At 37.5% G+C, this 12,802-nt stretch overlaps 2 protein-coding genes across 5 annotated transcripts; one reads left to right on the forward strand and one right to left on the reverse strand.

Moving 5' to 3' along the window:
- Positions 1-296: 296 nt before the first annotated feature.
- LOC121805432 (flowering locus K homology domain-like) lies at positions 297-6,490 on the forward strand. 2 transcript variants are annotated; one of them, XM_042205281.1, is made up of 8 exons: positions 1,821-1,958; positions 3,306-3,547; positions 3,678-3,820; positions 4,200-4,452; positions 5,161-5,309; positions 5,399-5,680; positions 5,805-5,999; positions 6,086-6,490. In XM_042205281.1, the coding sequence occupies exons 2-8, from the start codon at positions 3,454-3,456 to the stop codon at positions 6,272-6,274; spliced, it is 1,305 nt and encodes a 434-aa protein (XP_042061215.1). In that variant the 5' UTR covers positions 1,821-1,958; positions 3,306-3,453; the 3' UTR covers positions 6,275-6,490. The 2 variants fall into 2 exon arrangements, with proteins under 2 accessions (XP_042061214.1, XP_042061215.1); XM_042205280.1 differs by lacking the exons at positions 3,306-3,547; positions 3,678-3,820 and adding an exon at positions 297-432 and having other exon boundaries at positions 1,440-1,958.
- Positions 6,491-7,032: 542 nt separating this feature from the next.
- On the reverse strand, positions 7,033-10,514 carry LOC121805136. 3 transcript variants are annotated; one of them, XM_042204927.1, is made up of 3 exons: positions 10,188-10,514; positions 7,666-9,886; positions 7,033-7,310 (listed from the first exon to the last, which is right to left on the reverse strand). In XM_042204927.1, exon 2 carries the CDS (start codon positions 9,871-9,873, stop codon positions 7,666-7,668), a length of 2,208 nt encoding a protein of 735 aa, XP_042060861.1. In that variant the 5' UTR covers positions 9,874-9,886; positions 10,188-10,514; the 3' UTR covers positions 7,033-7,310. The 3 variants fall into 3 exon arrangements, with proteins under 3 accessions (XP_042060861.1, XP_042060860.1, XP_042060862.1); XM_042204926.1 differs by having other exon boundaries at positions 7,033-7,315; XM_042204928.1 differs by having other exon boundaries at positions 7,033-7,315; positions 7,666-9,901.
- Positions 10,515-12,802: the final 2,288 nt, after the last annotated feature.

A 12,802-nucleotide genomic window follows, 5' to 3' on the forward strand; every position in this document is an offset into this window, starting at 1 on the left:
CTTGTAATATTTTAATTGGGCTAATAAATAACCATGTCCTCTACGTCGTCAGTATTGCAGAAAATTATTATTAGTAGTCTATTTTTAACAGTTTATTAAATTTATTTAGAGAGTCTTCTGAATTATGAAAATTTGTACTAGTATATGACTATGAATAAGTCTAAAATTTCTTAAAAGTTAAAACCCTACATTTCGAACTCTGCTCTATCTCGCTCTCATCCATGTAAGTTTATCCCCAAATATTTCTTGATTGATAATTTGAATAGGAAAAGTGTGATTTCCATTGCTTCTTCAATTCGACTTCTTGTTATTCTTTCCTTGTACTTTCTTGTCAATATTGTGTTTCAGTGAGTTCGTTCCGAATTTGTTTTTTTGTATCTTCAGCGTTTTGTTGAATGGGTCTTTGAGGGCGCACCAATTATGATTAAAATGGTATTGTGGTGATTAGGAGTTTTGCTTGATTAGATGAGCTGAGAAATAAGTTGAAGACCTCTTTCGAGAAGCTATAGCCAATTTTAACCGTCTTTTTTTTCTTTTGAGCTGATAATTTCTTCAGAAGGGCTATTGAAAAGATGATTCTTTATTGTTCATGTCGTTCGTGTCTATGGATATTATATATGCTTTTAGTGAAGCTGAATTTTTACTGCCTGAGTGCACCAGCAGCTCAGGTTCAGGCTATTGTGAAATTTTATAATCCTAGATTGGATAACTTCTGAAGAAATTTGTAAAGATCATGGTAGAAGACTAGAAGTTGTGGTTTCCTTTTCTATATCCTTTCTCCCGTTAGCTAGATCTTATCTCAAGATAATGCTTTGGAAGGTTTCCCAACTACTATTTTTTAATGGTTGCTCAAAAGTTTTGGAAATGGAGGTTGTAGCTGTTATAACTGGATAATAATTAGATTGCTTAAGCATAAAATATTGGGTATATAACCCTCACCCTTTTGTTCCTAGTTTGTAGGCCTATTTGTTTATGGCTTCCTGTATAAGTGATTTATGTGTTGCTGCAAAGAGTTGGTTCAGGAAAAGATGAAAGATTTGGTGCAAATCTTCCCCCCCCCCTGGTGTACTTTTTAATAATATAAATTTTGTTTCATCTTTATCAAGGGGAGAATAGATAGGGATCCCTAAAAATACTTCTGGAATAAATAAAATAAGTGAAGAAAATAAAGACGAAAGTTCAGTCAGACTCCCATAGTTTAGTAAATCCCCATATTGCTATTATTTATGGTAATCTAAGAATTAAGTAGTAGTATAATAGGATATAATTGTTTATTCGTCCCCTTTAAATGTTTGTGAACCATTTATAGACTCTTCAAAATATGTACCTTGCATACCTAGACATACCTGAAACCAACTGAATAGTATTTACTGATCATGTTATGTAATGTATACATACTATATGTAGTTGTTCATTGTTGTGTATTCATTTCAATGCAGATCATGGCTGAACTTGATCAGAACCATGAAGTCGAACAAGGTCATGAACAAGAATATGAACCTGAACAACTTGTGCATGAACCTGAAAACGAAATCGAACCTCAACACGAAGTCGGACCTGAAAATGAAGTGGAACATGAAAATGAAGTGGAACATGAAAATGAAGTGGAACATGGACATGAAGTAGAACATGGAAATGAAGTGGAACATGGAAATGATGTGGAACGTGAGATTGTAGTCGAACATGTGCATGAAATTGAAAAAGAAACTGAGCCAAAAGATGTGGTTATAGAGAACTCTCAGCCTGATGCAAAACAGGACCATGCAGATGAATCAGATGTTGGAGGTGGTGAAAGATGGCCTGGTTGGCCTGGAGAGAGTATTTTCCGGATGTTGGTACCTGCTCAGAAGGTCGGTACTATAATTGGGCGGAAAGGAGAGTATATAAAGAAAACATGTGAAGAGACAAAAGCTCGGATAAAGATTCTTGATGGTCCTCCAGGAACAAGAGAAAGAGCAGTAAGCAAATTTCTTATTTTATTTATGATCTCGGTATCATATATTTATGTTGAAGTTAGTTAAATGGATGTGATCTAACCACCAAGTATGTGTTGTGATGTCATATTTTGGAAATATCTATATAAGTTTAATGCTTAAGGAAGTTTATAGGAGCATACTTGTATGCCTCTTGTTCACTTTGTCCATTTATTGGTTCTCGGTTACTATTCCATTTCACATATGTTAATAAAATGTGTTTTGGCTAGTAAGGTAAATTATGCTTGTGCATGCCAATGGACGGTAGTAGTATTACTATGCATATAAGATTTAGAGTACCTACTCAATACTGAGCTCCTTTATCTTGATACTCAAGGCTCAGATTTTGGCCCATTGTTCTTTTTGATGTCAAATTAGATGCTTGTCAAAAAATTTAAACAAGCATGATCCCCTCCCACCCCCAAGATCCATATCTTGAAATGCCTGCTTGAATGATATACCTGATTATTCTCATATATAACTCTGTTAGAAAGATTAAAAGGTCACTTTCCCAAAACGGATTCTCCAGGTTCTGAAAAAAAGAGAATATTTTGAAGAGATGCTTATACTCCTCACTTGACTGCAACTGGTGGTATCCAAATTTCAATAAAGTGAGGATGCTTTAAAGAAACTAACCACCTTGCAATGTGAAATTCAATCTATTAAAAGCTTAACTGTTGCTAACTGTGAATATTCCATAGGTGATATATAATTTATATACCATTTAATTGTTAATCCTATTATTTGGGTATAGAAATTATAATACGATTCATAATTTGAGGTATTTATTAAGTTAACAAAAATGGCCTACCAAGATATGAAGGAAAGCAGTTTTAAAGTGATATGCTTGTAATAAATCAAACCTAATAATAGGATCGTTGAGAGATATTGATTGAAAGAAGCCTGATGCTAGGAAGGGGAAGATCATTAGAATAATAAGTTATAACATTTCCTCTCCTAATTTTTGTTGATTTTGGGACCTGGTGATTTAGTTCCTTGATGAGATTATCTATCTTGGCATGTGTGGTAGGGATTGCCTAGAAGTATGCTACCATTATGGTTGCGTTCTTGTTATAAGTCAGCTAATTTATAGGAAACAGTGTTCCTCATGATTGGGCAGTTATACACGCCACTAAGATTGGATGCAAAAGTCACCAGCCATTGGTTAAAAAACTTAAAATAGCCTGGATAATAATGTACAAGTTGTATAAGTTACTTAAAAAAGCTGTATGAATATATTTTGTGAAGTTCCAGCCTTAACATGTGAAGATATCATACTGCTTCCTATTAAGAATACATGTACTAGTGTCATATTTTGTTCCTGCTGAACAGGGGCATGAATTATTAATTGAAGAATATAGTTAGAGACCGGGGGACAGAATGTCCTGATTTCCAAAACTTAACCTAAATGGATTATCCGAGTACCGATTCAGTAAGGATTGGCTTGTTGGAGAGCTTTGCTGCCTAAGCCAACTACTTGATGGAGTATAAACCTCTGGTGTTGGGAATAATTTCAAAGGTACTTCTGTTCCGAGAAAATAAGTCAAGTGATGGCTGGTTCACCTCCCGGATAGGTAAGCAGTCAAGTGTTGAAGGAAATGCTATGAGCTAGCATTTTGATCATATCAACTCTTGTAAGTCTGTTACTTTCAAGAATAGAAGGTTCAAGAAATCAATTCTGAATATTTCCACCTAATATATCAGAGGACAAAGAACTGTTGAATGGTGAAAGATGTTACTTTCAAGAATTGAAGCTTCAAGAAATGAATTCGGAATATGTACACCTAAAATATCAACGGGCAAAGAACTTGAATGGTGAAAGATGTTTTGGATGGATGAAAAATGGGGTGAGAGAATATGCTCCATGAAAATCAATCAAGTTGTGTGTCAGAAATCTTATGATTGCATACCACCATAACCTGAAACTTGATGAACTTTTTTCCAATGAATTTCTAACTATGTTGCCAATATCAGCTTGTGGAAGAACTTATCTCCTATACCATCCAATGACTTAAGGATAGATCATGGCAGCTAAATAGATTTAATGAGAAGACTAATATTTTTACATTATTGGAGTAATAAGTTTTTTTATTGGACATATAAATATTATCTAAACTAGGTATCATTTGACCGCTTTATAAACAAGAGCAGTATTCAGTAATCTTAAGTTTATCTTTTAGATTTTAGTACTTGAGTGATGTTGTTGATTTGCAATTTTCTGGTTAGGTAATGGTATCTGCCAAGGAAGAGCCTGATGCTGCCCTTCCTCCTGCCATAGATGGTCTGCTCCGGGTTCTTAGACGTGTTGTGGATGGACTGGAGAATGATTCCTCTGAACAACCATCAGGTTCGGGAGGAAAGGTCTCAACAAAACTGCTCGTACCAGCCCCTCAAGCAGGAAGTTTGATTGGGAAACAAGGTGCAACTGTCAAATCCATTCAAGAAGAGTCTAATTGCATTGTTAGAGTTCTTGGATCAGGTTTGTCTTCTTTGTGACTCTATAAGTCTATAACCCATCTATTTACGGAGCTGAACTTGATCTGTAGCTCTTTGGTTCTGCTGATAATATATCTCTTTTTGTGATCAAGTGCCAAGTTGGTCTCTTCGTAATAAGTTTCCCAGCCATGTTTCTCAGTTTGCAACTTGTCGAGTCCAGTTGCAAATTTGTTCTTTTTCGGCTATGTGCTTGGAGTTTTTGTATCTTCATGAATTTAGAAAGAGTCAAATCGATCATGTATACTTTGTTTACTTTTATCTGATTATTTGCTCTTGAATTGAAAAACTATGAAGTCGGTCTTACTGTAGTTCTTATCTTCAGTGCATCATTGCTTACTTTGACGTGCTTGAGCTCTCTTTATGTGCTTTATAATTTGTCAAAGTTATGCTGTGTAATCTTCAGGCTGTTTAGATGAATATCGTAAAATGAGTATATCTGTTAGTTACTATGTACATTTTTCTGTTCTACACTATCAGTTATTGGCATTGAACGTAAATTGTAGTAATAGTTGTCTCCCGGAGAGAATACTGTTCAGATGGAGTGGGATAGCTACTTGCTTTTTTTGTTACCAGATATGCATAAATGTTTGAAATTTTCAAACTGTGTCTTCATGCCATATGTTAAGCTGTTATTGTGAGTTCCAATATGTAAAGTGCCTCATCCATTCGATTGTTGGCTTATTATTTCCAGAAGACCTGCCTATTTTTGCACTTCAAGATGATAGAGTAGTAGAGGTGGTAGGAGAGCCCGCAGGAACACAAAAAGCTATTGAATTAATTGCTTCCCATTTGAGGAAATTTTTAGTTGATCGGAGCATAATATCAATAATCGAAATGCAGGTAAGATTTCTTTGCTTGCAAGTACATTGACTTGGATCTTGTTCAATTGGTTTTCTTTTTTCTTAGCGCTTATGTATTTCTGTGGTCAGATGCAATCCCCCAATCCGCAGATGGATCACATGCCTCCTCCACAGCACTGGGCTCCGCCTCCCCAATCTTATCCTCAACATGGACATGGAGGTCCTGGTCCTGGATATGGAACCACCCCTCATTTTAGGCCTCCGCAGCAGTTTGACAATTATTATCCCCCTACTGACATGCCACGTCAAACAGAAAAACCACCTCATCAAGGTATATCTGCATATGGCAGAGAAGCTCCAGGACAAATGCATTCATCATCCACTCAGGCAGCTCCATCTGTAATCACTCAGGTTACATAAATGCTTTTTTGTAACTCTTGTTCCATCTAATTTGTATTCTGATTGAGGAATCTATAGAACTTTGGAGTTCAGCTAGACCTAGTTTTCACAGCTTGCTGTAAATGTGGTTTTTCAGGTGACCCAGCAAATGCAGATTCCTCTCTCTTATGCTGATGCTGTAATCGGTACACAAGGTGCCAGTATAAGTTACATCCGTCGGGTCAGTGGTGCTACCGTCGCCATTCAAGAAACAAGGGGTCTTCCAGGGGAGATGACAGTCGAGATTAGTGGCACTGCTTCTCAAGTCCAAACTGCTCAGCAACTGATTCAGGTAACTCTGCAGCACGCTCGTCTAGGAATCTTACCTACAAACCTTGGTTTTATTTTTATCCCAATAACGGAACTTGTTTCTGGCAGAATTTCATGGCCGAAGCTGCTGGTGCTGCTCAAACGCAACACGCTCCATCAGCAGAGCAGCACGCGTACAACTCTTATGGAGGGCATTCCGCCTCGCTATACGCATCAAATGCTGCTTCAAATCCTCCCAGCCACGGCGGGCAATCAGGCGGGTACGGCCCAGTTTACGGCAACAACTACGGCTACTGAGTTGCAGAAGCTCATATTTTTACCATGTTGTAAGAGAAATTAGGAAAGATGACGTGGCAATAGGGACATGACCTAGCTGTATTGGCTTCTCATTATCTAGCTACTCTTTGACGGCTTTCTGTTACATATCTTGCTATTGTTTCAGGCAATATTGCATGGATCATAATTTCTTGCTCTAATTTAACATATTCATAAATCACCCAAGTTCATTTTTAATTTATTTTCTTTTTTCTTTTAATTGGGTGGTGAAAACGAATTTTGGTCGCTCTCCTATATGTAGATGAAAAATTAACTTTACTAGTCTTCTAATCAGACCAATATTTTCATAACGTGAACAAATTCGGGTTTCTAATTAAAAATTCAATCTTCAAAACACACTTCTCGAATGGAGAGAGAGAGAGAGAGAGAGGGAGGGGGGAGAGAGAGAGAGAGAATTTGGCTGTCCTAACAAACAAATCACAGGGGACAGAAATGGAAGAGAGATGCAATATAAGTATGAATTTTATGTATTAATGTATTCGATCCGTTGTTCCATAGTAGTAGAGTCATTTTTATCATTTTAATACGTTTCATTATATGAGAGTCATTTCATTTTCTAACAAAAGTAAACACATTTACTCTCTCTTCATCTCCCTAACTTTTTCATTTATTACTTTATTCTTCATTTACTTCCTCATTTAACACAATTTTTCTTAAATCGCGTGCTGAAAAGAAACACCGCTAGTCCACTACTATGGAACGGAGGGAGTAAGAGATAATTTAGTAATACAAAATATTTTTATTTATTTCCTAAACTTAACCACTAGATATCAGTCATAGAAAGGAATCAAACAAAAAATCACAATTACATTCCTTGTACATACCAAATATTGGAATAAACCAAGGTCTGTGGTTCCATTTCATCGTACCAAGCATGTTCTAACTCCAAAGACGAACAATCGAAAAAATGCAGTGTGGCTGTACGAAGTACGAACCTCAACACCTAGCTGATGCGTTGTGCCTAGGATCTTCACATATGATCAACCGTGGTTTAAATCTACACTGGAAAACACATTGACGATTACATTTCATAGAAGACACTGCACCATATTCCTCTGCATTATTTTAAGCCTATCAAAAAACAACTACTACAATTTACTAGATCATTTCAAACCTATCTAGAAAAGAAGAAAATAGGCTGTATTCTTCTATAAAGCTGGACTACTAGAAAGCGATCCAATAAATAGGATAAATAATAAAACTACTAAATCTAATTATCAGGACAACAATCTTGCACCCCAACTTATAGTAATTCACGAATTCCTTACTCTAAAAACAAGTCTAAGAAAATATACTGCACGGATAAGAGCATATAGCTTAACTTTATTGCATAGTACGGAATGGACACTCACTCATACTGGCGCTGCACACGTTGTCCTAAAGTGGCCTGTCTGGTTGCAGCGGCTACAATGTACAACTCTCTTCACTTGGCCACGGTCTTCTGCTCTAACACGCTTCTTCCTTGGTCGCCCAGGAGGGCGGAGTGATTTAGGTGGATGAATAATCATTTCTACAGATTGACTGCCAGTAGGATCTCCTTCAGATAACTCCGTCCAGAGTGTTTTATCTGGAATAGGATGTATAGTTTGTGAGTATGCCTTCCGATAGGTAGCAACAGTGAAACAGCTCTCAGTAAATCGATGGACATTCTGTCTGCAAGAGAGAAGTGCAGCAACAGCATGCGCACAGGGTAGACCATACAGTTGCCATCCCCGACAGAGACAACAACGGTTTCGAATGTCAACAATGTTTGTCCCCTCGTGAGATATCACCTCAAATTCAGCTTCGTTAGCACGAAGAACCTGATAAGTGCGTGCACGCTCAAGAGCCTCTGCAACTCGCCTCTCTGCACTAGGCACAAGGATGGATGTCCACTGCATACTAGTCTCTCGGCGTTCATTAAACCAGGTCATTAACTGCCTTCGGATGCATTCCATCATCTGGATTATCGGTAGACCTGAGGCTTCCAGGATCCAAGTATTTAAAGATTCCACTATGTTAGCTGTCAAATGTCCAAACCTTGTTCCCTCAAAATAAGCTGTAGCCCATAATCTAGAGGGAATCCTGCGAATCCAGTATGCTGCATCTTGAGAAATCTCTTCAATTTCTAGAATTTTGGCTTCAAATTCAATTACTGTAAGAGCATGGGCAGCATCCCACAAGAGGTTAACAAGCAGTGTATTGTTAAATTCTTTCCGGAAGCTTTCGCTCAAATGACGCATGCAAAACCCATGGAAAGCAGTCGGGAAATTGGCTTCTACTCCATCAGCAATGCCTTTTTGCCTATCGGACAGTATCGTAAGCCTTGGCATGTTTTCAGTATTCACCTCGAGAAGGTTATGGAGCTCGGAGAGAAACCACATCCAGTTATCATCATTCTCCTCATCAACAACACCAAAAGCCAAAGGGAAAAGGCCACCATCCCCATCAAATCCAGTAGCCAGAAGCAATGTACCAAGGTATTTACTCTTTAGAAATGTTCGATCCAGCCCAAGAAGTGGACGGCAAGCATTCAGGAAACCATATATGGATGCCTGAAATGAGATGAACAGGCGCTGGAAGCAGTTGTCGGTAGGATTTCCATAAACAGATGCAATACTTCCTGGGTTAGTCCGTTTAACTTGCTCACAATACTGCGGGAGGAGACGATATCCTTCTTCAAAGGATCCGCGCATAGCAGCCATAATCCTTTCCTTCCCGCGCCAGGCTTGCTTGTAAGATAGAGTGATACCATGAACTCTATGGATTTCTTCCAATATCTCTTTTGGCTTGCAATTTGGGTTCTCTCTTAGACTTTGCTCCACGGAACTGGCAACCCACTGAACTGAGGCCTGCTGATGCCCCAGATGGGAAATTCCTCCACATGTATGGCTATCATTGATTGTCCTGATTGTGAAAGTGGGTACACCAGGAAGCTTTGCAGCATGAATGCGCCATGGGCATTCCTCGCTGGCACATCTGGCAGTAAAACGAGTTTTGTCTGACTTTATGGTCTGCATCTCAAAATGCAGGGCAATAGCACAGTCCCTCAACGCCCTTCGACAAGCTTTGACATCAGAAAATTCTTGCCCCACATGAAGTTCATAGCTCGGGCTTATAGCAAGGGTTCTCTGCTGCAGAATATGAGCGGGAGTAACCACTAGAGACTGGTGAAAATCCATATCATGCATAGAGTCCATGCCCATGTCATCGTGCTGGATCACAGTTAATTCCATATTCTCATCGAGTTCTTGGCTCTCAGAGACAGCCACCAATTCATTATGATCTGACATATCTAACTCACTGCTACCTACAAGAAGATGCACATCTTGGATATCATGATCAGGCTTCTCCTCCATCTCCATTGACAAACCATTCTCTTGCTCATCATATTCATGATCAGCAACACCCTGATTGTCCTGACCCTGCCCCAACCTCGTGTCTTGCTCATGAGCCTGGCCCATCTCCAATCCATGGTTTTGAGCAATAACTAGGTTGTGATTGCGGTCTAGCACCACTGGCTGGATACGACCAAGAGCTGCACCGTTATTTTGCCCCAGAAGCACGTCGTGGTTCACCATTTTCTCCTGATCCCTGCAGGAATCACTTCTATCTATTGCATTAGACCACTGAGTTACATATCAAGCAATTTAAGATAAACAATACACCACCAATCTAATAAATCCTTTACAAACTGAATATTTAAATAACTCCAATAGAATTGAATTTTGCATATCCTCTCAACCAAACAAATCAGTTCAATCAATAAAACACACCCTAAACACACGCATAATCGCATCAAAAGAGGAACCTTCACAAAACAGAACTACACCCACACACAAAACGAAAGAATCCCAATTCGCCAGCACGAAAGCAAATTGAACAAGTGACTCACCTGCGTATAACAACCGAAATTGAAGCAAAAATTGAAATCTCTATCAATCAAGTAGGAGTCCTTAACAAGCCTAGCTGCGGCAACACTCTCAGTGGAGAATCATGAAGTCCGAAAAAATGGATCGGGGCGAATCGGGGATCAAAATTGGAAGGGCGAGAGGAATTGAAAGAACGGTTAATTGGTTGAAGAAAATTTGAAAGTGGCGGGGAAAAGGGAAGGGAGGATGAAAAGGAGAGAATTGGGAAATCGGAGAAAAGAGAGAAGGGAGAAGCGAGGGCAGAAGAGGGCGATGAAAATGGTTCAGCGCTGTGACAGATGGGTATTTAGGTCAAACCTTCTTGCCCTTTTGCCCTTCGCATTTTGTACTTTACCCTATTACCCCTTTTTATTTTATCATACTTTCATTTTCATACGCTTCTCATAAATATTCAATTATAAGTCACTAATCTAATTGCTAAAATATTGTCATGTAATTTTTTAAAAATATTTAATTTTATCTATTATCTTTATCATTCTTTATATATAGTATTCACAATCTTTTTACTATATTCAATGGATATCAGAATATATCTTCTTGTAACATTATACAATCATAATAAGGTAGCAATTCATAAAACATCACATCGTGTATTATAACTACTTATAACATTATTAATGTATTGAGATATTGACAAAGTTTTATCTACAGCAGTTTATTTGTTGATATTTATAATGCATAATGATGATGTAGATATGTCATTCTTAATGTATCGAGTAATATATTGACAAAGTTTATATAGAAATCAAATATCCTTTCCAACATATCCACTAATACAGAATATATTACTACATAGAGATGTCAAAGTGTGGATATTCATTTACTTTTGTTTTGCTCTTATAATTTACTCTCTTTTTTTGGGTGTGCAGTGTATTTTATTTATTTTATTGTTTCTTATCAAACGGTCGGTTGGTTAACTATTTTTCAATCTTTTTTAGTCAATTTAGCATTTTCTCCTATTAACAGATCTCTCTTTTTGGTCATTGCAATATGTTTTTGGGTATGAAATCTGTGTATTAACTTCAATTCCTCAATTTATGTTACTCAGTTCAAAATGAAGGCCTACAAATTGTTCACATGTTTGTTTATTTGTTTATTATTTACAGTATTATTTAACTTTGTTCATACTACCGTATGTTTTTGCATCAATGTGTGAAGAAAATTTTTAACTTTGGGCCTCGAGCCCATTTGTAGCACATCCCAACTTTATTAGTTAATCTTTATTTGATGTTTTAAATTAAAATTGGCCCAAAAGCCCGATCAAAGCATTACACCTTTATTACACATTTGAATAACTTCATGATGTTGGGTTACAAACCCATCCCACATCGGATGGGTGAGGGAAGTTGGAAGGTGTATATAATTCCTGTCCAACCCCAATTAGTTTTAGGCCTTTTGGGAGTGACCCAAAAACAAATCCGTGCGGGCTTGACCCAAAACGGACAATATCAAACTAATGTTGCAGTCGACGATCCTAACAAGTGGTATCAGAGCTCAGGTGGCTATGGGTTGTGCCTGGATGAGCCCCGGTTAGGGTCGGGCCCTGAAGGACTCGGGTTAGAGTCGGGCCCAGGATGACCCAGGGGCCAGGGCTGGAACGACCCATGTTCGTGTCGACTGCGTTCCCGATGTGGTCTCGGTTTGAGGGGAGGTTTGTTGGGTTACAAACCCATCCCACATCGGATGAGTGAGGGAAGTTGGAAGGTGTATATAATTCCTGTCCAACCCCAATTAGTTTGAGGCCTTTTGGGAGTGACCCAAAAACAAATCCGTGCGGGCTTGACCCAAAGCGGACAATATCAAACTAATGTTGCAGTCGACGATCCTAACACATGAACTACCACTTATGGTCGTGATCAAAGCATGATCAACATTATTAGGCATATATGATGCATGAATTGCAAATAACGATTGTAACAATACATGTTCCGAACAAGAATTTCTTGATTTTATATTCATCTAATACACACATAACCTCCTTATCTATTCCCCTTATATTCCAAGACAATGTTTTCAAGATATATTTCGGAAAAAATCATACTCTTAATTGATATACTTACTCTTGATCTTTAATTAACTATGAATAAATCTCTACTATTCAACCACATCTCTTGAATTTGTGATTTATACAACTTTTTTCTACATGACTATATTCATATTCTAAATTTCTCAATTAATATACATGCTCAATGTAATGATTGAATCATTGAACACAACTTGTTTAAAATACTTTAAAATGAATATAACAACTAATTTATTTTTTCAAAAAAAGTACTACTAAGTATTTTGTCTGTTTATTATCGAAAGTAGGTATTTTTGTGTGTTCGCACATACTATAAATTATAAATATTGTCTTGCATGAAATATAAAATATGGATTGATATTTTAAGGTGAAAGTGGTTATCTTGATTAGACAAATGATATAATGTCCCACCATAAAAGGCACTAATACATTATTGTCCACTAAAATAAATCAAGTCTTATTCTAAAATATTATGCTTTCGATAAAAAATATTCAATTTATGAAAACGTGTACATACTCATATAATGATATAAATGAGCACTTAATGATAAATTT

This window comes from Salvia splendens, chromosome 5 (genome assembly GCF_004379255.2).
Source record: "Salvia splendens isolate huo1 chromosome 5, SspV2, whole genome shotgun sequence".
NCBI lineage: Eukaryota > Viridiplantae > Streptophyta > Magnoliopsida > Lamiales > Lamiaceae > Salvia > Salvia splendens.

What these genes read in the sequence shown, in the direction of transcription:
- LOC121805432 (XM_042205280.1), top strand. An exon ending in CAGGAACAAGAGAAAGAGCA is followed by an intron (nt 1,959 to 4,199) that starts GTAAGCAAATTT and finishes TTTTCTGGTTAG; the next exon opens with GTAATGGTATCTGCCAAGGA. An exon ending in TGTTAGAGTTCTTGGATCAG is followed by an intron (nt 4,453 to 5,160) that starts GTTTGTCTTCTT and finishes TATTATTTCCAG; the next exon opens with AAGACCTGCCTATTTTTGCA.
- LOC121805136 (XM_042204927.1), bottom strand. Translation starts at nt 9,873, where the DNA reads ATGGTGAACCACGACGTGCTTCTGGGGCAAAATAACGGTGCAGCTCTT.